The sequence below is a fragment of the Vanessa cardui genome, chromosome 19 (genome assembly GCF_905220365.1).
Source record: "Vanessa cardui chromosome 19, ilVanCard2.1, whole genome shotgun sequence".
Lineage (NCBI taxonomy): Eukaryota > Metazoa > Arthropoda > Insecta > Lepidoptera > Nymphalidae > Vanessa > Vanessa cardui.
In genome coordinates this window covers 3,053,184-3,080,888 of record NC_061141.1, presented here as the reverse complement: position 1 = coordinate 3,080,888, position 27,705 = coordinate 3,053,184, and the positions used below count along the sequence as shown (strand labels likewise).

General features: G+C 33.2%; 2 protein-coding genes across 4 annotated transcripts; one reads left to right on the top strand and one right to left on the bottom strand.

The window, feature by feature from the left end:
- Window positions 1-1,062: 1,062 nt before the first annotated feature.
- Window positions 1,063-23,844, bottom strand: LOC124537815 (WD repeat domain phosphoinositide-interacting protein 4-like). The gene is made up of 8 exons (XM_047114733.1): window positions 23,656-23,844; window positions 22,944-23,018; window positions 20,941-21,118; window positions 8,662-8,836; window positions 7,889-8,100; window positions 6,616-6,776; window positions 4,490-4,575; window positions 1,063-3,542 (listed from the first exon to the last, which is right to left on the bottom strand). Exons 1-8 carry the CDS (start codon window positions 23,708-23,710, stop codon window positions 3,513-3,515), a joined length of 972 nt encoding a protein of 323 aa, XP_046970689.1. The 5' UTR covers window positions 23,711-23,844; the 3' UTR covers window positions 1,063-3,512.
- LOC124537816 lies at window positions 23,318-27,705 on the top strand. Of its 3 annotated transcripts, XM_047114737.1 has the most exons (6): window positions 23,318-23,637; window positions 23,828-23,883; window positions 24,647-24,725; window positions 25,135-25,303; window positions 26,356-26,449; window positions 27,247-27,705. In XM_047114737.1, exons 3-6 carry the CDS (start codon window positions 24,661-24,663, stop codon window positions 27,582-27,584), a joined length of 666 nt encoding a protein of 221 aa, XP_046970693.1. In that variant the 5' UTR covers window positions 23,318-23,637; window positions 23,828-23,883; window positions 24,647-24,660; the 3' UTR covers window positions 27,585-27,705. The 3 variants fall into 3 exon arrangements, with proteins under 3 accessions (XP_046970693.1, XP_046970691.1, XP_046970692.1); XM_047114735.1 differs by having other exon boundaries at window positions 23,611-23,883; XM_047114736.1 differs by lacking the exons at window positions 23,318-23,637; window positions 23,828-23,883 and adding an exon at window positions 24,319-24,553.

Genomic DNA, 27,705 nt, shown 5'->3' with positions numbered 1-27,705 from the left:
ACCGGCACAATAGACATACCTTATTTTTCCCAAAGTTGATAGTCATTAAATGCTTAAAAGATTTCAGTGTCTGTGTGTCCATACTGTTCAGTTACTATCTGCAATAGGGCCAAATTTAGGGTAGGGTAGGTTCTCCACATAAGAGACATCTTGCCACAAACTAAGATTTCAATGAGATGACGAATATACAGATATAGTTGAATTATAAATTTTTAACTAATTACTATTTTAAAAGTTACTCAAGTCAATAGATTATAGCTTACTGATTGAAATTTAAATATTCTTCCTAATTAATTAATTTAAAATTATTATAATTGTTAGGTTCTCCACAGCTTTGTAGTTCTAGGGCTTTCTTTGTTACCCCAGGGTGTCCAGGCCTTTCACTCGGACTCTGATATGCAATATTTGCCTGGCTATCTATCTACATTATATTCAAATAAAAATATTTTGGTAAAATGAATGCTATGTTTGTAACAAACTTATTTTTTTTTCAGATATGAAAGTCTGGTCAGATCCTTTTGACCGCAAAAAGCCACAGAGTGAATAAATTACATAGGATTATTTAATAGTTAATGTATTCAAATTAATGTAAGTAGTTGTTTTTAAAATAAAAAATACAAATTTTTTTTTTGTTTTCAATTTCATTTGTGAAAATTGCATCAACAATAAATAAAAATTAGCAAAATAGAGTAACAGATATTTAAATAGGTTTAAAATTGACCAAATTGTAAAACATAAATGACTTAACTTTTTGGTCGTGGTTTGGAATTTTCTTTACCTTTTTTTTACTAACAAAATCTAGTAAGGATTTTCAAAGTTCTTGTTTAGTAGTAGAGCTTTGTGCAAAGTAGGGTATGATAGGTAACTACAGTGACAAAAGACATACAATCTTACATGTGTGTAGAGTAATATTTCCTACAGTACCAATGGGTAGTGCTGACCACTTACCATCAGTAGACCACAAACGTCTGCCGCACTTATTAAGAAAAAAAAAACATAAGTAAAACAAACTTGGCTGAATGAATTTTTCATGAATATAAATTAAGTTTAAAAAAAAAACAATGATTAAAAATATTTTTTATTGTGAAAATTGCAAATCCTATACCGTTACATCTCCACAACTTGGCTACAAAACAGTGGAGTATCATGTTACAATTTCCATTAAAAAAATAAACTTAATTTTTCATATTTACAAAAGGTGCTCACTTTCCGATAGAACGTATGAATCTTAATGATACATTTAATTAAGTATAATGACACACAATGCTTAGTAAATAATCAGTAAACGGAAAGTAATAAAACTATCAACTATTATATATTAAAAACATTTCACGGGTACCATTATGTTTACATACTTTTATTTACTAGCTTCAAACATAGTGTTGTCATTACCCTATTTAAAGTAATAATCAGCGGACACATTGATTTTTCACTAAATTCCTAGCGTCGATATATAAAAGCTATGCGCCTATGTATTTACAGGGCTATACACATTTGAAAACGACTCATGGTTTTAATGTTTATTCTATATATTAAAGTTTTAACCTATATCTCTCAGTTCAAATTTAACTAACATCATAATTAAATATTTATATGCTCATAATTAACACACAACTAAAATAGATCATTCAATATCATACACTATCAGATTTTTATTGAGTTACATAAAATGAGTTGACTTACATTGACTGAATGATATTATCCATTCACTTATCTGATTCATTCACCTGTTATGTGACTTAAAACGATTTCGAATTCCCATAAAAAAAATGAGCAAATGCATAAAGGTACATTGAGCGTTAGAATCTAAAAATTTTTATTTTGCTTTAAATGAAATAAAATTAAAAATATATTTTTGATGACAAGATATTTATTACTAGTATCATTATAGCGAGATACGTTTATAATTAGTTTTATTTGTATTAAATATATTAATCGTATAAAACCTCTAATAATCATTATACATTTCGAACACTTGAAATCACAAACATGATTCTATACATATTGCGCGTTAAAGACTATAATTTAGGTAAATAATAATATTACTATGTTAATATCTTAAAAAATTAAATAAATGTTGTTTATTGCAATATTTCTGAGACTTGTTTAAGATTCATATATTAATAGCACCCTTATCATGCAAATGGTTTTTTTTAAAAAGAATTAATTTTAAATTTCGAATTTATTCCTATTTCAAAATACATTTTTAAAGACTTATGTATTTTGTATGGTATTCATAGATTTACAAATGTTAACATAACTAGTTTTTAGTAGCATCTTTAACTATAATATTTTACCTTTTTTTTGTCTAATTATTATTTATAAATGAGTAGTACAATGAAAATAGAATTTAGAAAAGTACAAGGGATCGGTTGAAGTTTGCGTTACAAAATATATTTTATAAGGTTATATAGCAAGAAAAGCTTTTACAAACAGGTACATTAATTCATTTTATGATAAGCTTTGTGACTTTAGAAATAATATTATTATTTCAAAACAAATTCCCTATGAAATTACAATTTAAGAAAGATATTGCAATTTTATCATTCATTCTTTCAGGCAGTCAGATCTTCATTCTTTTAAAAAAAACCTTTATAATCCATACTGTTCCAAAGCTATTATAAAAAATGCTATTTTAGTGCCCTTTGTGTCTTTTTAAATTAATAAGGTATGTGAAACATTAAAAAACAAACGACAGTCTATTTTCATTCTCTATGACTTAATATTAATATGTCAATTTGTATTGATGAATTTTTCGTTGCTCTCATTTTAATTACGAATGAAATATAACTTTAAATGAACGTTTCATTAAATAAAATCACTTTAAACACATTTCCATCGTGCTAGAAATAATTAAGAAAAATTGACATATTATAATTTTATACAAAATTTATACAGTATAGAATGGTTTTTACGTCTTCGGATAATAACAAAATATATAGTACTGAAAATTAAGGACAATATTTGCCAATAAACATTCTGTAGCGGTTATAAAGTTACACGATGCTTTGTCTCTTTCTTGCAAACGTCAAATTACTAATCATAGAAAGAGAGGAATCAGCCAGCTTCATAACGTCAGTTAGTAAAGCTTGAGGCGGAATTATAACCATTCTATATTGTCTATGGATTAAGACATAAAATCGAATTTTAAAAATAACGTTTTAAGGGTAATATAAGTACTAATGTACGAAGTTGTATCTGTATTTTATAGTTTATTTAAGCGCAGTCTTGAGAAATCCGTTATTTTTATACTTTTATTACTATTTCGAAATATTAAATTGTTTCTTTTTTTTACATAGTACGCAATTTTTCAAAATTAACAATATCACATTTGCGCTGAATACTTATATTAACCTTAAAATAATTAGCCAATCATAATGTACCAAAAATACACAATCGTGTAGATCCGAAGTATCCTATAAATTAAATAACTGTGTTTTATCACTTGTAATTCACTTTTAATCACTTTCATATGATTTATTGTCTGTTTTTCTGATCTAGCGATATTATAATTAATGCAAAAATTCGTCATCATCGCCTACCTGTAAGAAGAAAAAATATATAAATATTCTCAATGAAAAATTAAACAATTTGTATATATTGTATAGTACGACACAACTTACATATAGCATCGGCAATATTCGTAAAACCGATCACATCCGAATTAAGTACGCTATTCCAAATTATCAATATTTATTTCTTATGTGAATATAATCCTAACACAAACAACACTGTAATATTATATGACCTAATATATTCGTCAGTTTGACACGTCGATTTACATGCACTTGCTCTGTCGGGTTGAACTGACGCGAGAATCTATAGCGACGAATAGCATCGAATGGTGCGATAGGGAGCTGATTTCTCTTGGTTGCATAAATCGGAAGGAATCGGTTTTATTGAATTTGCCGATACTACATCTATGTTGTGTCGTATTATACGTAGATTATTATCTTATTAGATTATTTAATGTCAAAAGAAACCAAAACAAAATGGCCAATTTTATTATCTATGTGTGCGTGACAGGTACGCTTGTCATTCGCCAAACGTCAAAATAATTTACTAGTGTGCGTGTTCATATTGACAAATCGTTAGCCACGATTTTTCAAGGCATTCTAACGTTGAAATTCTATCTAAACATATAACTAGTCAAAAATTACTATAACTTGGTGGTAGGGCTTTGTGCAAGAGCGTCTGGGTAGGTACCACCCACTCATCAGTTATTCTACCGCCAAATTACAGTACTCAGTATTGTTGTGTTCCGGTTTGAAGGGTGAGTTAGCCAGTGTAACTACAGGCACAAGGGACATAGCACCTTAGTTCCCAAGGTTGATTGCACATTGACAATGTAAGGAATAGTTAATATTTCTTACAGCGTCATTATCTATGGGTGATTGTGACCATTTACCATCAGGTGGCCCATATGATCGTCCGCCAACTTATACCATAAAAAAAATATATACGATTACATGATAAACGAATTACGTACCTGTAGGAAATATTCAAAATCGCTTCGATGGCAGTTACCTTCGGCAGAAAATGTGAACTTATGAAATGTTCCGTCTTCGCTAACGACTGCAAAATGGAGAATGTTATTACATATTTATATTGTATACATTTATTTATTGTTTTTAAAGTAATTATGTATGTGGGAGTCATAGTAGGGATACCATTAGGATATGTGTGTGTAAGTGTTGGATTTGCATTCGTTTATTTTTAAGTCTGTTTGTTTATTAGTATATTCAAATGGCCTGTTGTATTTAGGCTCCAAAGAAGATAACAATGATTATTCAGACAGCGTCATCGTAATTTGTCTGAATGAGTTGTGGCTAGAAGCAATATGATTAAATAGAAACGGCCTGTAAATTTCCCACTGCTGAGCCAAAACCTCTCTCTTTGAGGTGAAGGTTAGGAGTATATTTCACCACGCTGTTCCAATGAGGGTTGGAGATGTGATGGAACTTGTGCTAGCGTATTGTAACGCATGGTAACGTCTTGGCGATGATGATGATGTTTTTCTGACCGACTTTCGTGAAAATGGCCAATTTCAAGAAAGACCGACCAACTCAATGTTGGAAATATCATTATATCCGCAAAAACAGGTTCGAATTCACATGCGTCATTCTCATAATCCGATGGGACGACAAACTTGATACGACCGGAAAGATTTCAGACGCAGGACCAAGAGCTTTACACTTTCAACTTCCAGACTCCTGGATGAGACTGATACCAATGATAACTGACAACCTTTTGATAGAAGAATCCTTATATTTAGCCACCATAAAAATTTTAACAAAAAGAAAAACCGACTTCAAACAAAACACTATTTTAAAACAAATGAATATGCACTAAAAAGTATTAAAAATAATTGTGTATTTAACATATTTTTTAGAGTCCTCCTAAGTAGAATGAAATGAAAAATATTAGACTACTTAAAAGTCGATTTACGATTATATAATGGAGTTATAATTATTGCTATATTTGGAGCCGGTGTCAGCCATGGTGCCCTTGCCCCAACAATTATAAGAGAGAAGCGATACGAGTCCCTTGATTGATCCAGTATATTATTGTATAAAAGGTATTCTCGTATTGTAGAGTTTTCGTGGCTGACACCGACTAATTACAGACGAATTGATAACGTCCTCCTTTTTGAAGTCGGTTGAAAACAACTGAGTAATAATAATAATAATCATTTATTTCAGACCATAATTTACATAGATCCATATAGTGTTAGTAAAAATAAATTAATTAATCTTAATACCTAAATTGGTTAGTAAGTTCACAAAAGCAATTTTACTTAATTATTTATGTATGACATTTTTTTTTAAACTAATTTTAAACTATTCTACTGGACTACGTGAAGTCGTATCCAGTGAGCTACTAGTATTGGTGAATCCCAGCGGTCCGACAATGCAAACAATATTCCCGACCACTTAAAGGATTTACCATTTACTATGTTTAAAAAAAAGGTATTTGATTTGCTTTTGAATAAATTGTACTATAACGTTAATGAATATTTATGTGACAAAAATTTATGAAAATATTGAAACTATTTGTATTATTATGTAATCCTTATTTTTTGTAATCTAAATTATTTATTCCTTAATTTTATTTTATTATTTTATTTTAATGTGATTGAATTTATGGTAGTCTTGCTTTTGTTAATGTTATATAAATTATTATTTATTGCATGTTTAATATTTTGCACACCGATAAATCGGTAGAATATGAGAATTTATATTAATGAACACCTGTATTGTGTACCATATTCTTGCAAATAAATAAATGAATTATGATGGTGTAATCGAAATCGAACGGTAAGGTTATTCTACAGTTATTCTACCGCCAAATAACATTACTTAGTATTGTTGTGTTCCGGTTTGAAGGGTGAGTGAGCCAGTGCAACTACAGGCACAAGGGACATAACATCTTAGTTCCCAAGGTTGGTGGCACATTGACGATGTAAGGAATAGTTAATAATTCTTACAGCGTCATTGTCTATGGGTTATGGTGACCACTTACCATCACGTGGCCCATATGCTCGTCCGCCAACCTATACCATAAAAAAAAAAACGGTAATGTGGTGACTGTGAGTTAGAGCGTGTGCGCACTCACCGACCGCGCTGGCGTCGTCGCTGAAGGCGCAGAGCGCGCGGCGCGGCGGCGCGGCGGGCGCGGCGCACACGTGCGCGTACGAGCCGCGCGCCAGCCACACATGCAACGTGCCCTTGTCCGACACGCAGCACACAAGCGAACCCGACCAGTTGAAGTTTATGCTGAACACACACACCACTGTAACCTCCCGATATTGACGACCTCCGTGGTCGAGTGTGTACACAACATCACATACATTAGTCTGATCCCAATGGTGATAGTTACAGCACTTGTGATATAGAAAATCATAAGTAACGACGGTACCACAAACACCCAGACTCGAGACAACCTAGAAAAGTAATCAAGTTTTTCTACACCGAATCGGCCGGGAATCGAACCCGGGACCTCGGAGTGGCGTACCCATGAAAACCGTTTCATGGGTACGCCACTCCGAGGTCCCGGGTTCGATTCCCGGCCGATTCGATGTAGATTACCATTAGTTTTCTATGTTATCTTGGGTCTGGGTGTTTGTGGTACCGTCGTTACTTCTGATTTCCATAACACAAGTGCTTTAGCTACTTACATTGGGATCAGAGTAATGTATGTGATGTTGTCTCATATTTATTTATATTTATTTCTATTGGAAGACATTTGAAACACACCCACACTACACAGACGAACCAATCAGTCATACTACTTTGTCTGGGTACGTGTCAGCTTTAAATTTGACAGTCCATAGACATTTAATTACTCAAAGACACATTTATACTTCCGTGATCATCTACATGTTATCTAAGTCAAGAATTTCTTACAACAACAGCCTGTAAATTCCCACTGCTGGGCTAAAGGCCTCCTCTCCCTTTGAGGAGAAGATTTGGAACATTTCCACATATTCCACGCTGTTCCAATGCGGGTTGGTGGAATACACATGTGGCAGAATTTCTATGAAATTTGTCACATGCAGGTTTCCTCACGATGTTTTCCTTCACCACTGAGCACGAGATGAATTATAAAGACAAATTAAACACATGAATCAGCGGTGCTTGCCTGCGTTTGAACCCGCAATCATCGGTTAAGATGCACGCGTTCTAACCACTGGGACATCTCGACTCAAGAACTTAAGAAAGAATTTCTTAAAGAACTTCAAAGATATTTGAAGGTCTCTTTTCATTGCTTGGAAAATATCTACTTTAAAAAAAATACACAATATGTAAATGTTGAAACACCATTAAATATTATAGATAAAACCCATTGATACCTGATAGAGTACTTTAGAAGTCAATTTACCACTTACCAATACACATCAGCGTAGTCGGAGCCTCGTCTCAACTCGTGCAGCATATGCTTTGTCGTGGTATCCCATAAGCGTATGATGGTTCCCCTTTCGGAGGCTGTGGCGAGCTTCGCGCCGTTAGCTGATAGACTGATACACACTAAATCTGTTTGATGACAACCAACGACGGCGGGGGAACTTGAAGCTGCACCTTTAACTGCGCGGGATACATCCTGAGAAAGGATAAATTATATGATTGTGCTACAGTCGTTATTGCAACTAACTGTGATCCCTTAAAATGTCGAGCATATCTCAATGCATAAGGTAGGTGAGATCGAAGATATCTGCGATAAAATTACTAATTTGACGCTATTTAACAGTTTTAGGGTCTGGCTCTCACGGTATGGGCATATTATGAGGAGGAATGAGGACCATGTTTTAAATAGGGTCTTGAACATGGATATGGATGGATATATAGGACGACCAAAGAAATGACGGATGGATTGTGTGATATGGTTAGAAAGAATGTTACTTGTGAGATGACGTCCGACAGAGATGTATGGAAGGAGAAGACATGCTGCGCCGACCCCAAGTAGAGTTGCGATAAGGGCACACAATAGGTTATTGTTATGACGTCTAAAGGCGCCCAATAGCCTATGGAAAACTATTATACCATAGTATCCAAACAAGTTTTTAATTTAACATGGATTTATAGAAGTACATGTGAAATGATCATTTGCATGATCAATTTATGTTAAACATCAGATACCTTAAAAAAATACAGTTATACCAACCAATAGCTGCAGTGAGCCTTTCCGATGCGCGGGCGCAGCGAGCAATTGTAGTGCGTTCGGATCTGTTGCGATCGCGCACAAGGGTCGCGCGGTTGCCGGCGTCCTCAGCAATGCAACTCGCGCTAACGACGGCAGTGATAACACTTGTATAGAGGAGGGGAGTACTACAGCCACCCTGTAAATTATAATTAGTGTGTTTCAGGTGAAAATGTGAATGTGTGTTAGTCAAGAAACTATGTAGGTCGTCTTCCTAACCTCCTTGATTGACTTCATTGGGCAAGTGCCCAGAGGCCCACAATCGATAAGGGCCCCCTCAGATCATATAAAAAGATCTGCATATTTTCAAAATAAAGATATTGTCTTTTCCCATACAACCAGAACATACAAAGGTGTTAATTATTCAGTAACTAGGTATTTCAAAAAAGCATTATTCTCAAATTGAGGAACAATGAATGTTTCTTTGTCTATTCTAATAAAAGTGTTCTGTCAAAGTCACAGAGGGACCCATCAGTCTAATATACCTAAGGCCTCTAAAAGATTTAAGAGGGCCCTGTTCGTTGAGTATATTTGGGCATATTCTTTTGTAAGGTTGTTAGAAAGTAATAACATTCCCGAAAATAACTATATAACTATATATAAAAATAACATATTTTTATATCCAAATTATTGAAGGTCTATTTATAGCACGTAATAAACGTTCTAAATAATTATGTATTTTTGGCGCTAGTTTACGTTTTATAACATTGTTTATTTGATGATGCTGAAGTGCTTTTGACGGATTTGGGCCAAGCGGCTATCGGACACTCCATAATTGCGTAGAATATTTTACAGTGAATTTACATTCTTATAATCTGACGGGATGAAAATACAATCCGAAAATTTAAGTACTAAACCTATGGCTTTACTTGCTATCCAAAGTAAAGGGTTTCTAGTAGTAAAGTGAAGTTAGTGACCTTTAATAGGCCCTAATCTGTGGTTTAATTCAGAACCTCGGGACCTGCGTCAAAAAGCTAGCAGATAGACCAACTCGAGAATGCAAGGTGGATAAATAAATTAAATTACTGACAATAGGTATATGATATATTAATTAGTACATATTAAATCAATTTACTTTTAAGTGGTAAAGGGTCAGACACAATTGCGACGGGTTACTTTAATTATTATTAAAGTTGTATGCATGGTTGCTAACTCATACTGAATTTTAAATATATTAATCATATATACATATAAATGAAAAAAACATTTTTGCACAGAGTCGAGCGGTGCCATTGGAACATTAATTAATAAAAACGTTTGGTTGTCATGTCTTAGGGGAAAAAAGGTAGCCTTTATTTTTCTTTCGAGTTCTAATTTGCTTTCTATCAAATATAATCATATTTAGCAAGAGCAACAGACAGACAGAGTTACTTTAACATTTATAATATTAGAATAGATTGTATAATCAAAGTAATAAGTAACTGAGTATTGAGTAAAACATTTATTATAATATTATAACAATAATGAAATGAAAAAAAAAATCATTCCTATAGAACTGATAAAATATCAATCAAGTGACATACGTCGGTTAAAAAAAAGCGAGCCCTTCAATTATAGTCACATATGTTGTGTAACATTTGATAACTCAAATTGGTAATAAGGATCATTAAAATTCTAATTAAAAATGAGTTGGTAGCATCTGACCGCCATAGTACCGCGTTCATTGATAAATCAAAATGTTCTCTGATGTTTCTGACTGTTACACACTTCCGTCCCATCACGAAATCAACCGATTGCATTAAAGCGAGAGGGAAGATGTCACACGTTAAAAGTAATCTATAGGCCATTTGACAATGTGAAAAATAAATTGTGAATTATTGTAATCAGTGTATATTATGAGTTTAAAAATGGTTGTTTACTAACGAAAGTTGAAAATAATAATTAATTTATTCAAAAATCAATAAATAACAATGCATTTTTTCAAACGTTTGTCACGTGACACAAAAAGCTCCTGACTGGCCGTGCTTATGATGAAGTCACTTTCTTGTAAACCTTGCTTTTTTACTATATGTACCACAGAATAAAATACAGCAAAGTGACGTCACCGACCCCTTTGCAGCGCCATATTGTCCAAGTAGCGTTTTCGCGCGTTATTTAAATATGGAATTTTTAATATGATATCTTTCGGCAAATATGTACTAGAAATAAAAAAACAACTTTTACTGGGTTCCTTGACCTCTACTAAATAATATAAGATGGATTTTAAAAACCAGTCAAATAGCCTATTAAGTAACTAAATAATAAAGAAATTAATCCAAGTACAACATAATAATTAACGTTACATTAATTATGACTATTATTATGAAATTAATGCGTTGTAACCATTACGCGTATTCTAAAGAATTGGATCTAAGTGAGAGTTCATATATAAGGTTAAGTTAGCCGGTAACGATCGGTAAGCATAACGCGATTTACTGGGGGACAATTCTACGAACTTAAAACGATTATACGTTCGGTTCTAGTCCGATCTAACTGCGAACGACAGCGATAAAGTGACAATTTTTATTAGAATTGACCCTTCTTCATTTTTTTTAAAATAAATAGTAATACCTACTTAAAAACCGAAATACGACATAACACCTATAAATGTAACTCAAATTCCTTTATTCAATATGGAAGGATTACTGACTTCGAGTCAAATTAAAAACTATTACCGGTTCGGAAAAGGAAACACCCTGACCTGAGACGAACCGCTGAAAGAAACTCAGCGGGACATTTTTTGTCAAACTAAATTTTTTTTTAAGGAATAGGTTGGCGGATAAGCAGCTGGGCCACCTGATGGTAAGTGGTCACCCATAGACAATGACGCTGTAAATATTAACTATTCCTTACATCGTCAATGCGCCACCAACCTTGGGAGCTAAGATGTTATGTCCCTTGTGCCTGTAGTTACACTGGCTCACTCACTCTTCAAACCGGAACACAACAGTACTGCGTACAGTTGTTTAGCGATAGAATATCTGATGAGAGGGTGGTACCTACCCAGTCGACCCAGACTTAAATACATATTAGTATATTGAATATGAAATCTTACTATCAGCATCCAAGTGAAGAAGCTAATAATTGAGCTAATCTGATTGGCTACTTTAGTTTACTAAGTACGATACCCAGACTGGGTGGACAACGCCATACCGGAGTATACTTATCAGCTCTTAGTTACGAGAAATTGTGATGTAGTTGGACTAAGAAAATCTTATAGACTGTTTTGTTTAAATTTCAAATCATTATATTGTTTATTGAAACCATTAAATGACGTATTAATTTAAAATATACCAGGTCAGTCGGTTAAGGTTGTATTTTATCTAATCAAATAGAAGTATAGTACGACACAACTTAGATGTAGCATCGGCAAATTCAATAACCGATTACTGCCGATTTACACAACCAATGGAAATAGCTTCCTATAGCGCCATTCGATGCAATTCGTCGCTATAGATTCTCACGTCAGAGAAAGCAAGTGCATGTAAATCGACGAATATATTAGGTTATATGATATAACAAATTATTACGTTTGTGTAAAGATCATATTCACATAAGAAATAAATATTGATAATTTGGGATAGCGTACTTAATTCGGATGTGATAGGTTTTACGAATTTTGCCGATGCTACATCTAAGTTTTGTCGTACAATATGTATTACCGTCTGTGACGTATAGAGGAAGTTGCTATCTTTCGAACTTTAAATTGTTTTCGTACACATTTTTTAGTACTTCAAACGATCAAAACAAATCCAATAAAACCGGATTATTGAAAAGATGATTGTTATCATTATTATTACTTATCTGCCTCGTTGGTATAGTGGTAAGTTTATGTAGACAAATCCCGAGGTTCTGGGTTCAATCGCCGAAACAATATATATTGTTACATTAAAAATTATTTTCATAATTTTAACTTTTTTTTATAATTATATAAAACGTCAAAAAAGTGTCAATTCGCTAAATTCCGTGCCATTGACCCATTTCGAACTTAATTTATGTCGGTGTTGCTAGTATAACGCTTCAACTTGGCATTTTCTATAACTTTAATTAATAAAATAAATTACATTTATTTTAAAGGTGCATTAAAACAATTACTAAAATAAGATTTTAATCATCCAATTCGTTTGTTGAATTTTATTAGAAGTCATTTCACATCGTTTCAGATTAATTTAATAGCTGAATTCCAGTTTAAAGGTTAGTTCTTCGATGTAGGTGTCGGAGTCTAATTATGTTAAATTTACTTTGCCTCATATTTGGCTTTTCTTAATTTTAATAATTATTCCATAATTATTTCCTTGATTTAATTATGGATATAATTCCTTTTTCATTAAGGGTATTTTGGTAGTGATACTGGTCACACTCGTTAACCTTTCAAAGGTTCGTGAACTTTCGATTTCGTTCTTTTTGAATTTTGCAACTATCGGCTTCACACCGAATCCAAACTTTTAATTCGATATAGTGAATATATCGGTGAGTTGTCTTAATAATTGAGTTACTTAATTTGTGGTTGTTTAGTATTCAGTGCTTTAATAGCAGTTATCTTTTCAGAATTTATATTAACAATGAAGTTTTGAAGTTTGACAGAACTTTGTATCATGTTTACCGACTCGTAAGAAATTGTAAGTCTTTCATTCTTGTTTTTGATTAAATGCATTGGTTTACAATTCGAAAAGTCGTAGTCATGTGTAAATTGTGGTTTCCAGTGACCCTTTGAAATGGTTCTCCGGAGTTGAGATCGTCAATTTGTGTAAGCAGGACTTTGAACCTCCAGAAGGTAAATTCGTGCTTACATCTCTCGTTAAAGGTATTTATCATTTGCTTATTTGCTTAACTTATTGAACCTGTATATTTCGTATTACAGGAGGTTTTTTTTTTTAATCGGATTTACCCACCACGTGGACTTCTTGAATGGAAATATTAAGAGTGAACAGCTCCAGGTTCCTGGTTGAGTGTGCCCAGATAGCGGCTGGTGCAACTCCAAGGGCGGCAGGCCTGTTCCCTAAGCCGTTGTCCGTATCCACGTGTAGCTGGAAACTTTGGTGATGTACCCCCTTTTAATTATATTATAAATTTCGTTTACACCGGTCTGGCGAACGGTGTATTCTTTCAAACCACATCAATTAATTTATTCGTCAGTGGCGCCTAATTTTCAACCTTAAATTTTAGATTAGTAACATTGAATTTTCAAGCTTGCCTTTTATCCCAAGTGACCCACGCTGAGTCTAGCTGGCATAATTTTTATATATTAGTCATTATAAGAAGTAACATAAGTAACTAGTAAATTAATTAATTGGTTGTTTATAATCCTAAGTTACTGTGCATTAAAAATTTTATAACCTAATATTGTTTCTTTACACCCAACCACCAGAAAGGTAACAGTGGCACCACAACGGTAGGGGCGTGACTTGGGATAGTCAGTATGTCTGTATTTGCTATATTGAAATAAGGCATTTGAAAATCAATGTTTAATATTGTTATTGTATAAAAACTATTATAAAGATTTAACAAGTACTATTTTAATAATTATATTCCTTTATTATGTGTTTCAAATTAACTTTACAACATTTCATATTGCATTGGTAGTAAATTTTAAGTAAATTATCATACTGTGATATTACTTTAATTATATAATAATTATTAGTTTAAGAGGATTAATTTAAATTATTGAGGCAATTATATTTTAAACAGGTTTAGTATTAAGTGACTTACATATTATTATATTGTGAAGCCAGCTCGACTTAACTTTTTATTATCAGCATTTAATATGACAATTAATTTTACTTGCACTTTGGACTTTTACACATTTAGTTTTATCTGAACTTTGATTCAAATTTATTTGTTTTTGAACCTTATTCATATTGTTTGTGTGGTTCTTTAGTATTACAACTTTTAGGGTTCTGCAAATTTTTTATACTGGTTCAATACAATTTTTTTTACTGAACTTTTTTCCAAATAGTTTTTTTAATTTTGTTTTATATCTATATAAAACCAGTTGTCACATTCATAGCTTACACTTAGAATATTTTTTTTGGGAAATATTTTTTTCTTACATCATGGAAAGGCCTATAGCTTATCACTTACTTAGGAAGGATGAACTTATTTATGAAGTTGAGATAAGGGATGCTAAACCTAAAGGTTCAGTTGAAGAGTTGAGGATTCAGATTCGGGACTTAGTGAATTCAATTCCTGCTGATGAGATTTTAGAAACATCTTTGGATCCAGCCAGCGAGTTTGAAATTATTGAGTCTAAACTGGATGAAGTCTTACTCACCTTGTCATCTAAGCCTCAATTTAAAAGTTTTAACCGGTTAAGAGCTATAGCACATCACCTTTTCCATCGATTTAGTAGGATTGAAGTGGATGTTAATTTATTTTATAAAGAGGAAGAATTGAATGTGAAACTTAAGGATTGTCTTTCTAAAGTGGATAGTTTGTTTCGATCTTTTAGGAAAACCTTTGAAGAAGCTGCTAACGATCAATCTACTGATCATTCACCTGCTTTGGTTAATCCTTTACCTATTTCTAAAATTTCTTGTTCGTCTGATAAGTCTATTGCTCGTTTAAATTTAAAATTTAATGGCAAATCATGTGTCCGTTTCTTTATTCTTAGGCTTGAAGAACTTTGTCTAGCTCGAGGTATTTCTGATGACATTTTATTTCAGTCAGCTGTTGAACTTTTTTCGGATGAAGTTTTAACATGGTACCGCAGTGTTCGTTCGGAAGTCGCAGACTGGCAGAGTTTAAAGAAGAGGCTGATTGAAGATTTTTCACCTTTGGACTATGATGAGCAGCTGTTATCTGAGATTCGTCGTCGAACGCAGGGTCAGTCAGAATCTTGTTTAATTTTTATTGCGGTCATGATTAATTATTTTTCGAGACTTTCATATTCACTGCCAGAAAGGGATAAATTAAAGATTATACGTAAAAACCTACGTCCGTGTTTTACGCAAGCGCTAGCGCTGGAGAATATTGATAATTTGCAGCAACTTCGGGATAAATGTAAAATTTTAGAATTTACTTTTAAACAAGTAAAAGAGTTTAGGGATCCACCAAAGATTGATGCTGATACTTTAGCTCCTGATTTAAGTTTCAAATGTAGTAAATCTTTTAAAGTCGAGATGATTCGCGGCAAGAGTAAACCTGGTTTGTTTTGTTTTCGTTGTAGGGTTAAGGGACATGATTTGGGTACTTGTAAGTCTAAGGATATTGTCTGTTTTCGTTGTGGTACTAAGGGCATCACCGTTAAGTCCTGTCTTAATTGTAAATCTGCTGATCCATAAAACGGATAAGCCTTCCGTCAAGTCGTTCCGCTAACTTTGATCCTGACGATTGGCGGAAGTATTTAAAACGAATCTCACTTTTTACTCATAGTGTAGCGGCTATGCAGCGTCCTCCGGATGACATTCGTCCTTATTTGTCGGTTTCTATTTTTGATGAACAGTTTTGTGGTTTATTAGATTCCGGTTCATCTATATCTATCGTAGGGTCTAATTTGGGTCAATATTTTGTCGGTCAGGGTGTTCAGATGTATGACACATCTGATATTTCTTATATAGCTATCGGCTAATGATGCACGATCCCGTGTGTCAGGTTATTTATTTTTACCGGTTACGCTGAAGTCTAAGACTAACGTAATCAAATTTTATGTTGTCCCTAGTGTGACAACACCCTTAATTTTTGGGGTTAATTTTGGTGTAGGTTTGGTTTAGCACCAAACTTATTTTTTTTTGATGTAAGCTTTGATTCATCCGAAACGAATGTAGTTTCGGGAGTGAAGTTCTTACATCCCCTTACATCCCCTTGAGGATTTATCTTCTTCGCAAAGCGTAATTGCGAAGGAGGTGTTTGGTAAGTTTGAGGAGGTTTCCTTCGAAAGGAAGGGCTTAGGTCGAACGGATGTTGTAACACATTCGATCGATACGGGTGATACGGCACCCATTGGGCAGCGTTATTATTGCTTGTCTCCTGAACGTCCGGACAGCAGAGAGGAGAGGGGTGTAACATCAGTCCTGACAGTTGGTTTATTAAGGTATGATAGTGTCGTTAGGTATTGCAAAGTGTGAACGTCCGGACAGCAGAGAGGTGAGGTGTGAAACATCAGTCCTGACAGTTGGTTTATTAAGGTACGATAGTGTCGTTAGGTATTGCAAAGTGTGAACGTCCGGACAGCTGAGTTTATTGGTATGAAACATCAGTCCTGACAGTTGGTTTATTATGGTATGGATAGCAGTGTCTTTAGGTTCCGTTTGTGTTCGTTAGGCATCCTTTTATCCCTTTTCCTCATCCTATTATCCTTATGGAGCGGTTGGTAACTCCTTAAATAAGCCCTAATACTCAGAGCGGATTGTAACTCTGTCAAAATAAGCCTTACGACTCAGAGCGGTTTGTGACTCTGTAAAAATAAGCCTTAAAACTATTCCTTCACGTTTGGTGACCGTCCAGTATCAACTTTATGATGGTGTTGTATCTGTTTGGCATCCTTTATTCCTTTTCCTCACCCTAAAATCCTTATGGAGCGGTTGGTAACTCCTTAAATAAGCCTTAATACTCAGAGCGGATTGTAACTCTGTAAAAATAAGCCTTACGACTCAGAGCGGTTTGTGACTCTGTAAAAATAAGCCTTAATACTATTCCTTGACATTTTGTCACCTTCCAGTGTCCACTGTGTTGGCGTGGTATCTGTTTGGTTTCCTAATATTCCTTTCCCATCCCATATTACCTAACAAGTGTTGTCGTTCGTCTGGTCAGTAGAGAGTCTTATATGTGAGTACCATCAGTCCTGACGGTTGGTTTTATTAAGGTTTGTTATGTCTGTTGGTTTGTATATTTTTTTGTATAGTGTGTTATGGGTAAGACTGTTAACTTCTCGTGGGTTCGAATAGTTAATTAGTTATATTGTTTTCGCGAATTTTGGTGTCGTGATACTATTTTATAGAGGTTAATTATATTCTCTATTTAGTGGCATAGACTACTAGTTATTTTTTTTAAGATGCTTATGAGAAGCATTATTTTTATATTATCTGTGTTAGAGCAGATATTAGTTTTGTTCATGCGTCTGGTTATGCATGCAGCGAAGCTTTTGTTGAGCTTAAGCTTTGGTGGAGTTTATCCTGCACATTTCGTGGGAGCTCGGTTTGTTTTATTTGGTTGTAGCCGAATAAATGAGTTGTGGTGAGTAGTAGTTTTCTTAAGTTGGATTTTCCACTTTTTTTGTCATTTTATATTTCACATTTGAAATGTTATTTCAATTAATTATTTGTGTGGTTCGAGGTTCTGAGCTGGAGGGCCAGCTCGAATTTTTCTCGTTTATCCTCGCAAAATTCTTCCGGGAGGGGAGGTACTGTTACATTAAAAATTATTTTCATAATTTTAACTTTTTTTTATAATTATATAAAACGTCAAAAAAGTGTCAATTCGCTAAATTCCGTGCCATTGACCCATTTCGAACTTAATTTATGTCGGTGTTGCTAGTATAACGCTTCAACTTGGCATTTTCTATAACTTTAATTAATAAAATAAATTACATTTATTTTAAAGGTGCATTAAAACAATTACTAAAATAAGATTTTAATCATCCAATTCGTTTGTTGAATTTTATTAGAAGTCATTTCACATCGTTTCAGATTAATTTAATAGCTGAATTCCAGTTTAAAGGTTAGTTCTTCGATGTAGGTGTCGGAGTCTAATTATGTTAAATTTACTTTGCCTCATATTTGGCTTTTCTTAATTTTAATAATTATTCCATAATTATTTCCTTGATTTAATTATGGATATAATTCCTTTTTCATTAAGGGTATTTTGGTAGTGATACTGGTCACACTCGTTAACCTTTCAAAGGTTCGTGAACTTTCGATTTCGTTCTTTTTGAATTTTGCAACTATCGGCTTCACACCGAATCCAAACTTTTAATTCGATATAGTGAATATATCGGTGAGTTGTCTTAATAATTGAGTTACTTAATTTGTGGTTGTTTAGTATTCAGTGCTTTAATAGCAGTTATCTTTTCAGAATTTATATTAACAATGAAGTTTTGAAGTTTGACAGAACTTTGTATCATGTTTACCGACTCGTAAGAAATTGTAAGTCTTTCATTCTTGTTTTTGATTAAATGCATTGGTTTACAATTCGAAAAGTCGTAGTCATGTGTAAATTGTGGTTTCCAGTGACCCTTTGAAATGGTTCTCCGGAGTTGAGATCGTCAATTTGTGTAAGCAGGACTTTGAACCTCCAGAAGGTAAATTCGTGCTTACATCTCTCGTTAAAGGTATTTATCATTTGCTTATTTGCTTAACTTATTGAACCTGTATATTTCGTATTACAGGAGGTTTTTTTTTTTAATCGGATTTACCCACCACGTGGACTTCTTGAATGGAAATATTAAGAGTGAACAGCTCCAGGTTCCTGGTTGAGTGTGCCCAGATAGCGGCTGGTGCAACTCCAAGGGCGGCAAGCCTGTTCCCTAAGCCGTTGTCCGTATCCACGTGTAGCTGGAAACTTTGGTGATGTACCCCCTTTTAATTATATTATAAATTTCGTTTACACCGGTCTGGCGAACGGTGTATTCTTTCAAACCACATCAATTAATTTATTCGTCAGTGGCGCCTAATTTTCAACCTTAAATTTTAGGCTAAAATGGTCTGACCCTTCATAGTACATATATAATTAAAATTAATAACTCTCTCTTGTTTTAGGTGATTATGCATACTCGTATTTGTCAATAGAACTATAGCCGCTTTTTTATTCGAAATGGTATTTATTTTAGTGAATATTTAATTTACGTAGCAATATTGTAAACATGTGACGCAGCTTTAAATATGTCTTCTCTGTTCAAACATCCTAAAAACTTCTTCTTGATTAATTTTTGCCATTCGTACAATTCATAGAGATAAATCCGCGGAATATACAGTGAAAGAAAAGTTGATTATATGACCTTACTCATAATATCCATTAACACCGCAAATCTGTCTCACATCTGGAAATAATTCAGGCGCAGGAACAACTGTTTCACGTGATAAACGATGTTTGGGTGTGTTCTGATACAAATTCCCGACTCCAGGAGTTAGTCAGGAGGATTATTACAACAAAATACTCAGCAGTAGTCAAATTCAATTTAAAGTCAAAAATATTTCTTAAATATGGAACTGTTTACACTCATTTATAGTCTAAAGTCTACCAACGGTTCGGAAATTAACACCTTTGACCTGGGAAGAAACGGCGAAAGAAACTCAGCGGGATCTATTTTTTCGTTAGTAGTAGTAAACAATATAGAAGTACAGTCAGCATAACAAACACAGGTGGATTAAATAATTATTTAAATGTTATTTGTAATTCGGCAACACACCATGTTTACATATTAATTTAATTTACGCAAATATATACGTTCGTCATTCTTCCTTTATTATTTATACACAAACGCAAATCGCTGTTTACAACTAACAAAATCGTTGAACTACGCATTAACAGAAATTGCGAACAATTGCAAAGTCAAACAAAGTATGCTATCAATAATTTAAATAGTATTTAATGATAAAAAATAATTCTCTTGCGAATCTTTAGACTTCAGTAATTTATACTTTTGTGTACAACAACAACAGCCTGTAAATTTCCCACTGCTGGTCTCCTCTCCCTTTGAGGAGAAGATTTGGAACATATTCCACCACGCTGTTCCAATGCGAGTTGGTGAAATATACATGTGCCAGAATTTCTATGAAATCATATACATGCAGTTTTCCTCACGATTTTTTCCTGCATCATAAAGAAACCTACCACATGTGTATTCCATTAACCCGTATTGGAGCAGCGTGGTGAAATTTGCTCCAAACCTTCTCCTCAAAGGAGGCCTTAGCCCAGCAGTGGGATATTTATAGGCTGTTAATATTGTTGTTGTCATATAGCGAAAACGACTCCGTTTTTTTTTATGGTATACGTTGGCGGGCGAGTATAAGGGCCACCTGATGGTAAGTGGTCACCATCAACCATAGACAATGACGCTGTAAGAAATATTAACTATCCTTACATCGTCAATGTGCCACCAACCTTGGGAACTAAGATGTAATGTCCCTTGTGCCTGTAGTCACACTGGTTCACTCATCCTTCAAACCGGAACACAACAATACTGAGTACTTTTATTTGGCGGTAGAATAACTGATGAGTGGTTGGTACCTACCCAGACGGGCTTGCACAAAGCCCTAAAACCAAGTAAACTCCACCTGGGTGACCTATAATATACCTCGTTTTGTTAATGAATGATGATAAGGTACTAACTTGTCCTTCCTAGCCCGCAGAGCTCTTATCGGCGATTTGAACAACACTTCAGCTTTATAGGCGCGCTGCTGATCATCCAGCAGCATGAGACTGCAGGGCCGGCGCGCTCTCACAACGAGAAGCCAGTTGCTCCGGAACACCATTTCACATAGTGACACTTCACCAAGCTCTTCTTTGCCTTGAAAGTTAAACGTAATGAACAATTAAATATATATATTATGTCATATGTGCACTAGCATATGGGCCATATGATTGTATAATAAGTATAATGCTATATTGAACAAAGGATTTGTTAGTGTTTGGTTTGAATTGAATTGCAAATCTTAATTATAGTAATAATTTATCTGGTTTACATCCTAAACCATCATTTCTATCATTCTAAAACAGTAGATACGTAGAATGTGGCTGAAATGGAGTACCTGAATACTCATTTTTTACTTTCGTAATCCAATAGGTCAGATACTTGGATTTGATGCATTTAGATTGTAAACACGAACTTTTTTATATGGCATTGGTAAGCGATCAAATGGACCACCTAATGGTAGGTGATCACCACTGCCCATAGATGGTGGTACAGTAATATCTTGACTTCTCATATCACTAATGCGCTACAGACCTTGGGAACTAAGATTTTAATGCAATATTAAGTATTACTGGTTGGCGGTAGAATATATGACGAGATCATACATACATGGGCTTACACAATAGCCTACTACCAAGAATATCAAAAATAGAATTAATTCTATTTTGCTTTTTTTTTTAATTCTTCCCCGACATATTCCACAAAATATTCTGCCAATGTTGCATGCAATAAATTCAACATTTATTAATCTTTTTCATAATTAGATCAGATTCAATCAAAAATAAAACAATGCAACATTAGGCATTAAAAAAAAATCAATTACTATTGTTTGTGATTGAAAATTCAATGATGATAACAATTTATGACGAAAAGAAAAATTATTTCATTTCATTCATGACAAAGGTACAAAATTATTGTTCCTTACAAAAATCAGTAAACTTCAATAAAGTAATCAGCATTTACATAATAATAAATATTTATTATTTTATGGTAAAAAAAAAGTATGAATCAGAGTTGCTTCCAATAAATTATTTATTGCCAGTCACGGTGAGAATATTAATATGTAATATACTGTGTTTCGAAGTCTTTCAAATTACTAATATAAGATATTTCAAATAGATAGATTAGAGTTATATTTCAGATAAATAGATAATATTTATGATTTTGATTAGAGACAACTCATATATGCAAGAATAATAAAACAAGTTGATTTTAAAACCATCTTTTTAAACATAATCTATCATATAATACATGTAATGATGTAGAATTGTATACACTAGAGTTTATAGAAAATTTTATAGAAAACTAAAACACATTAGTGATGTGGAATAATTTGAAATTCCATTATAATATTTAACCTTGATTAATTAAAAGCTTTTTGTCATACAATGATCTAAAATTAATTAAATTAACAACTGTCATAACACATATACACTTTCATCTATTTTATATTTTAATTATAGTAATAATATATTAGTTATAAAACTAATACCAGCATTCTTTCAGTGATAAGACTCAGATGATCAAACCTCTAACAATTTTTAGCATTAATGGATAAGTATTAGATATGTATTCATTTTAGAAATTATGATGCTTTATTTATTTGATTTAGTAACAATAACTTCACCAAACATAACGAAAACTTTTGTTTGTCTTTTTTAGAATTGTATATCATCATTTCGAATCAGTAGTTTTACAAAATTATGGATTCTACTGACAAAATCAGGTACTAAGAAACTCAGTATTTACTCTTTTACAACTTTATTAAAGTTAAATAATTAATAATGTTCAAAACAATTCAATAATACATAAAAATAACAAAGATATTCGGATGAACATTGAATAATATATCTTATAAATAAATCAATGTGTATAATATTGTGTTTATTTAGGTGTGTAAATTTTTCTTTATTTAACTTACTGTAATGCGCCTTCTCCACAAGAGGATCCACATTGTAGACCCGCAGACCAGATGTTAGGCAGCATGTGAAGCAGCCTGATAATAAATTATATAAATAATTAGACCTGGCAATACAATGTTCTAAATTCAAACTTACAAGTCACAGAAAACAAAGGCCTTAAATTAGCTTATAACCCTGTCACTTCAATTTGACTACACATATTCTTGGATTGTATTTAATATTATATTACTCATACTGAGTATGAATTTAATGAACATATAGGCAATTTATATTGTTTTATTAACTGTATTAATGTAGATGAACTCAATGGGTTAAGATCTGCTAATTGATGAGTCATAAAGTGCAAAGAATAATAAAATGCCAATAACAATATTGTTAATAGGTTGCAAAATTACTAACAAGCATTTAGTAACCACAAAGGCTAAATCAAAAGGCCAAACAATAGTGTGTGTTCGTGAAATGCGAACTGCGTGGGTGCACAACTATAAATATAAACAACACGTGGAGTTATGACGAACGCGCTGAGCGTGGCAACTGGGCATCACGAAACGCAATTCACGCATATTACGAGCAATATCGCGTCAAAGCTATCACCCTCGAGTCGAATAACGCGCCGTAGGGACAATTAGATCATCCAAATCATGAATAATACCAGCCAACGAGAACAAAGAACTCAGGTTGACGAACTAGGAAGTAAGTAACAAACCTTACCTTGATCCTGGTTAAATCCCAGGCTCGTGATACCGCTGCTCCTCCGGCGCGCCATGTTTCTTCAACAACGAAGTTATCATAAACATTGAGTTGTTTTTTTAAAAATTGTCTCAGTGGACATTTTCACATCGAAATTTTAAATACGCACATTTGTTATGTTACATGTTCCCAGTGTGTGATACACAGCTGATTTGATGACTGCTGACAGAAAAACATAAGTGCTGCCAGGTATAATAAAACAAATATATTGCCACTTACAAGCGTTTATTATTTAATAATTTTATTTATTTTTATTTAATGTTGTATTATTCATGTAAGCTTTTTTAAGAATAGTAAGTTTTCTTTGTAATATCATCACAAACAAAAAATATATGCTCGCCAGTTAAGATTGCAGTGTTGGTGTTGTTATCAAATTTGGTTTCAAGGGAAAACAGTTCTTAAATATTTATTAGCATATAAACTACTATTAGCACCTTTTAAAAATAAAATATATCATTAGTGGGATACAATTATTAATTTTAATTAAACACGAAAATTATAAATTTAATAATCTTAAAGATTATTTCAAATCTCCGTAAAAAGATGATGTAAAATTGTAAGTAAATCATTCATTAAATAATTTGTTATTAATTGAATAATTATTTGTTCAAGGTTTTATATTTATCATCTCATCTTATGCTCAGTGTACATTTGTTTTACATTACTTGTTTCGTATTCAACCTCAATGTAAAGTAAAGAAAAAAAAAAGAAAACATCAAAATGTTTTTATCTTCCCTCTTTGAAGAAATTATATTACAGGTCAAATTTTTGGTATCTAAAGCTGTTTTAAATTATGTAGGGTGTCAATTAGCAAAATTAATCATTTTAAACTTAAAAAATATTAACGTTATAAGCTAAGGTATACGTCAGTCATAATATTCATTTGACTTTTAATACTTTTACGTATTAATAAATAATGTGTTTGAAATACTCTATATATACATTGTTTCAGATTAATTAAACACAATGGATTTTAATACGACAACGAATAATGATTATCATTGGCCATTTCCAAAACCAATCGTGGGAAAGTATGTATACCTAAGTTTTAAATATTTCACCATATTATTTTACCTATGAAAATAAGCTACCGATAAAAAAATATGATATGATATTTTTCTCTCACAATTTTTGACCCCACAAGAAACAGTTACATCCTGTCAATTCCCAATGGCTAGTGCCTTTACTAGACTATTAATTAAAAAATAATAATAATAATATATAAAATAACACTCGATATTTATTATGATCAAAGTGCTGATACTGATAATTATACTTCTTAATTTAATAAAACAAAATAATTAGGTTACAACTATTTTGGCTGTATAAGTGTATACTCTTTCACAATGCAAAAAGAATGTACTGAATGAATGGAACGAAATAATATTTCTTGAATGCAAATATTTTAATATCGTGTTCTTTACTTAAAATATTTTAAAGACCATGCCAGCCGCCAGTACCAGATGCAGGACAAAATATTCGGCCAGCCCCAGTCGCCCCGTACTGCCACTGTGACGCGCATTCCTATTCACCGCGCGTTGAGCAATACAAACAGCTGCTTGAAAAAGAACAGAAGTTGTGTCAAGATTATGAACAGCTGAGGAAGCAGGTGATTTGACGATAATGTTTATTTTTAAAACTTTACGCTCTTAAAACGTCAATTTAAATATTAAATATGTATATACATATATAAATGAACGTGGACAGTTGCGTAAATAGGCTTCCAAAAAAAATTTTTTAATCGAAAACATTTCTTTAATTTTTGTGTCAACCCAATCGAAAGATATTGAATACAATTTATGATTCTATCATAATAAACTTAGTTGACATTGTTCGTACTTACTTAGATACTGTTAGACGAACTCTCTTGTCTGATCGCTGCTGAATCGGTTATGAAAATATAAAGTGTATTTTCACGCACATGCAATATTTGTTTGGGATTCTGGGTTACAATCTCAAAATGCGATCCATAATAGAGATTATTAGATTATGGATTGACTGGCCAAATATCATCCAGACCAGCTGAAAAATCCAGTATTCCAAAAAGACTAATACAACATATATTATAATACACTAGTCATTATTGACACCAAAAAAATGTCTTTCCGAGATTCATGTGTAGGTGTGACTCAGAGGTTTTTAATTTTTATAGTATCAAATTCTTCATTCAACACATCAATGTCTATATGTATTATTCAACCGCCACGGTTGTCTATATATACACAGGCTGGTTTATTACTACTGAGACCACTCGTAACATAGCCTATGTCATATTGTATAAATTGTTGTATTATCTGTATTTTATATAATCAAAGACAACGAGACTTAGTCATAGACAAAATTGATACTTCTTACTTATCTTTACTAATTATAATTAGTTTGTCTGTTTGTTATTCTTCCACGGCCAAATCGCTAAAACGAATTTAATGACATTTGTTATAAAGTAAGATTGAACTCCAAGAAATAAGGTTGCCTAATAATTATAGCTAACACCTGACGACCATCCCCTAAAATATGAGGGAAACCGGGTTTCAGAACTATATGATATGTCCCTAAAGTAGAATCAACATACGAGGCGTACATATTATCAGGGATCATATTGTTAATCACATGTTTCTGCACTTATTTATTAAATAACATGTATTTAAACTTTCATTTTAGATGGTAGACGTTACTAATGATATACTGGATCATCCGTGTGACGATCTTGATAGCAAGATGACAACTATGTATCAAGCCACGTATCAAAAGAGATGTAAGATTAAATATATGTTCTTTTTCTTGCGTCACTCTCAGGCTAATTGCCTCGCAACTGGCAATCACAAATTGAAAACAATCTAAAAATAAATGCAGTCGAGATTGCGAAAGACAATTACCCTGTAGATTGCATTTGCTCTTTTTTGTTTGTAGGATTGTATGTTAGTGTTTCTTTACAACCATCGACAATGGACTCGATATGAAAATGGGCTCTATTCTGCTAATAATTTGTCACGATATCGCAGCCGAATAAAAACGAAATCGTACTACTTATTTAAACTTATTGCAATTCTACTGACAATAGTTCTTTGTTGTGGTTCGGTCGAAATTGGAATTATAAAATAGTAGAATTGCCCCCTGCTAAGATCCATATTACAATAAAGTTTATTTTTGTAAGGAGTAGAATCGGGGACGTATCGTTACCATTTTAAATTAGTACTTTGGTCCTGTATTTTATGTTGTATGTTTCAAAGTTTGTTTCTGGCTGTTGTTACCCTTTAGATGAAGTACGATGAAGATGACCCAGTGCTGAAAATATGTATCTAGACAGAAGATTCTGGGTTCTATTTGGCATGGGAACTTTTTAAATCAAAATTTGTGTTCAAATTTAGAAAAGGAGTTTTTAATTTATTTTATCACGCTGCTCCAATTTTGGATACACATATGATTTCATCTAGCAAATGCAGATTTCCTTAGGATATTTTCTTTCATCGCCCAATACTTCAATTACAAACAAAATATTAGTGGTATTATATTATATACACTAACACATCTTAATGTAACTATTACTTACAGCATTCCCAGTAATGGATTATCGTAAAATAATGGCGGCTGCGCAATCAAGTGCTCCAATACCAGTGGAAAGTCATAAACTGGGTCTATTGCGTTGCTACAAGGATCCCACTCACTTCTCGGAACAGCCACCGACAGTCCGTCCCACCATTAATCCCCCAGGTGCCGTTCATACTGGCGTGGCTCCTAAGTCTGTCCAGAGATGGTTCACAGAGTTCCCCGGCAGAACGGAATACATGGACACCTATAGCTCCGCAGCGAAGGCTTGTTGGAGGTCTATGCAGCGGTTCAAGGAGCCAATGCCTTCGACTAGGAGAAGGGCAGATGATAGATGCGTTTAGACCTGGGATCTTTCCAGCCATGTCTCTAGATCTAAGATCTAGAACCTGTTTCGTTCAGTTAACAATGTGATTGTGGAATTTCAATAAAGTAAGGGAAGATAACTTGTGTTTGAATTATTAT

What these genes read in the sequence shown, in the direction of transcription:
- LOC124537815 (XM_047114733.1), bottom strand. Translation starts at nt 23,710, where the DNA reads ATGGCGCGCCGGAGGAGCAGCGGTATCACGAGCCTGGGATTTAACCAG. An exon ending in GGGATTTAACCAGGATCAAG is followed by an intron (nt 23,019 to 23,655) that starts GTAAGGTTTGTT and finishes ATTTATTATCAG; the next exon opens with GCTGCTTCACATGCTGCCTA. An exon ending in TGTGGAGAAGGCGCATTACA is followed by an intron (nt 21,119 to 22,943) that starts GTAAGTTAAATA and finishes TTAACTTTCAAG; the next exon opens with GCAAAGAAGAGCTTGGTGAA.
- LOC124537816 (XM_047114737.1), top strand. Translation starts at nt 24,661, where the DNA reads ATGGATTTTAATACGACAACGAATAATGATTATCATTGGCCATTTCCA. An exon ending in CCAAAACCAATCGTGGGAAA is followed by an intron (nt 24,726 to 25,134) that starts GTATGTATACCT and finishes AATATTTTAAAG; the next exon opens with ACCATGCCAGCCGCCAGTAC. An exon ending in ATGAACAGCTGAGGAAGCAG is followed by an intron (nt 25,304 to 26,355) that starts GTGATTTGACGA and finishes CTTTCATTTTAG; the next exon opens with ATGGTAGACGTTACTAATGA.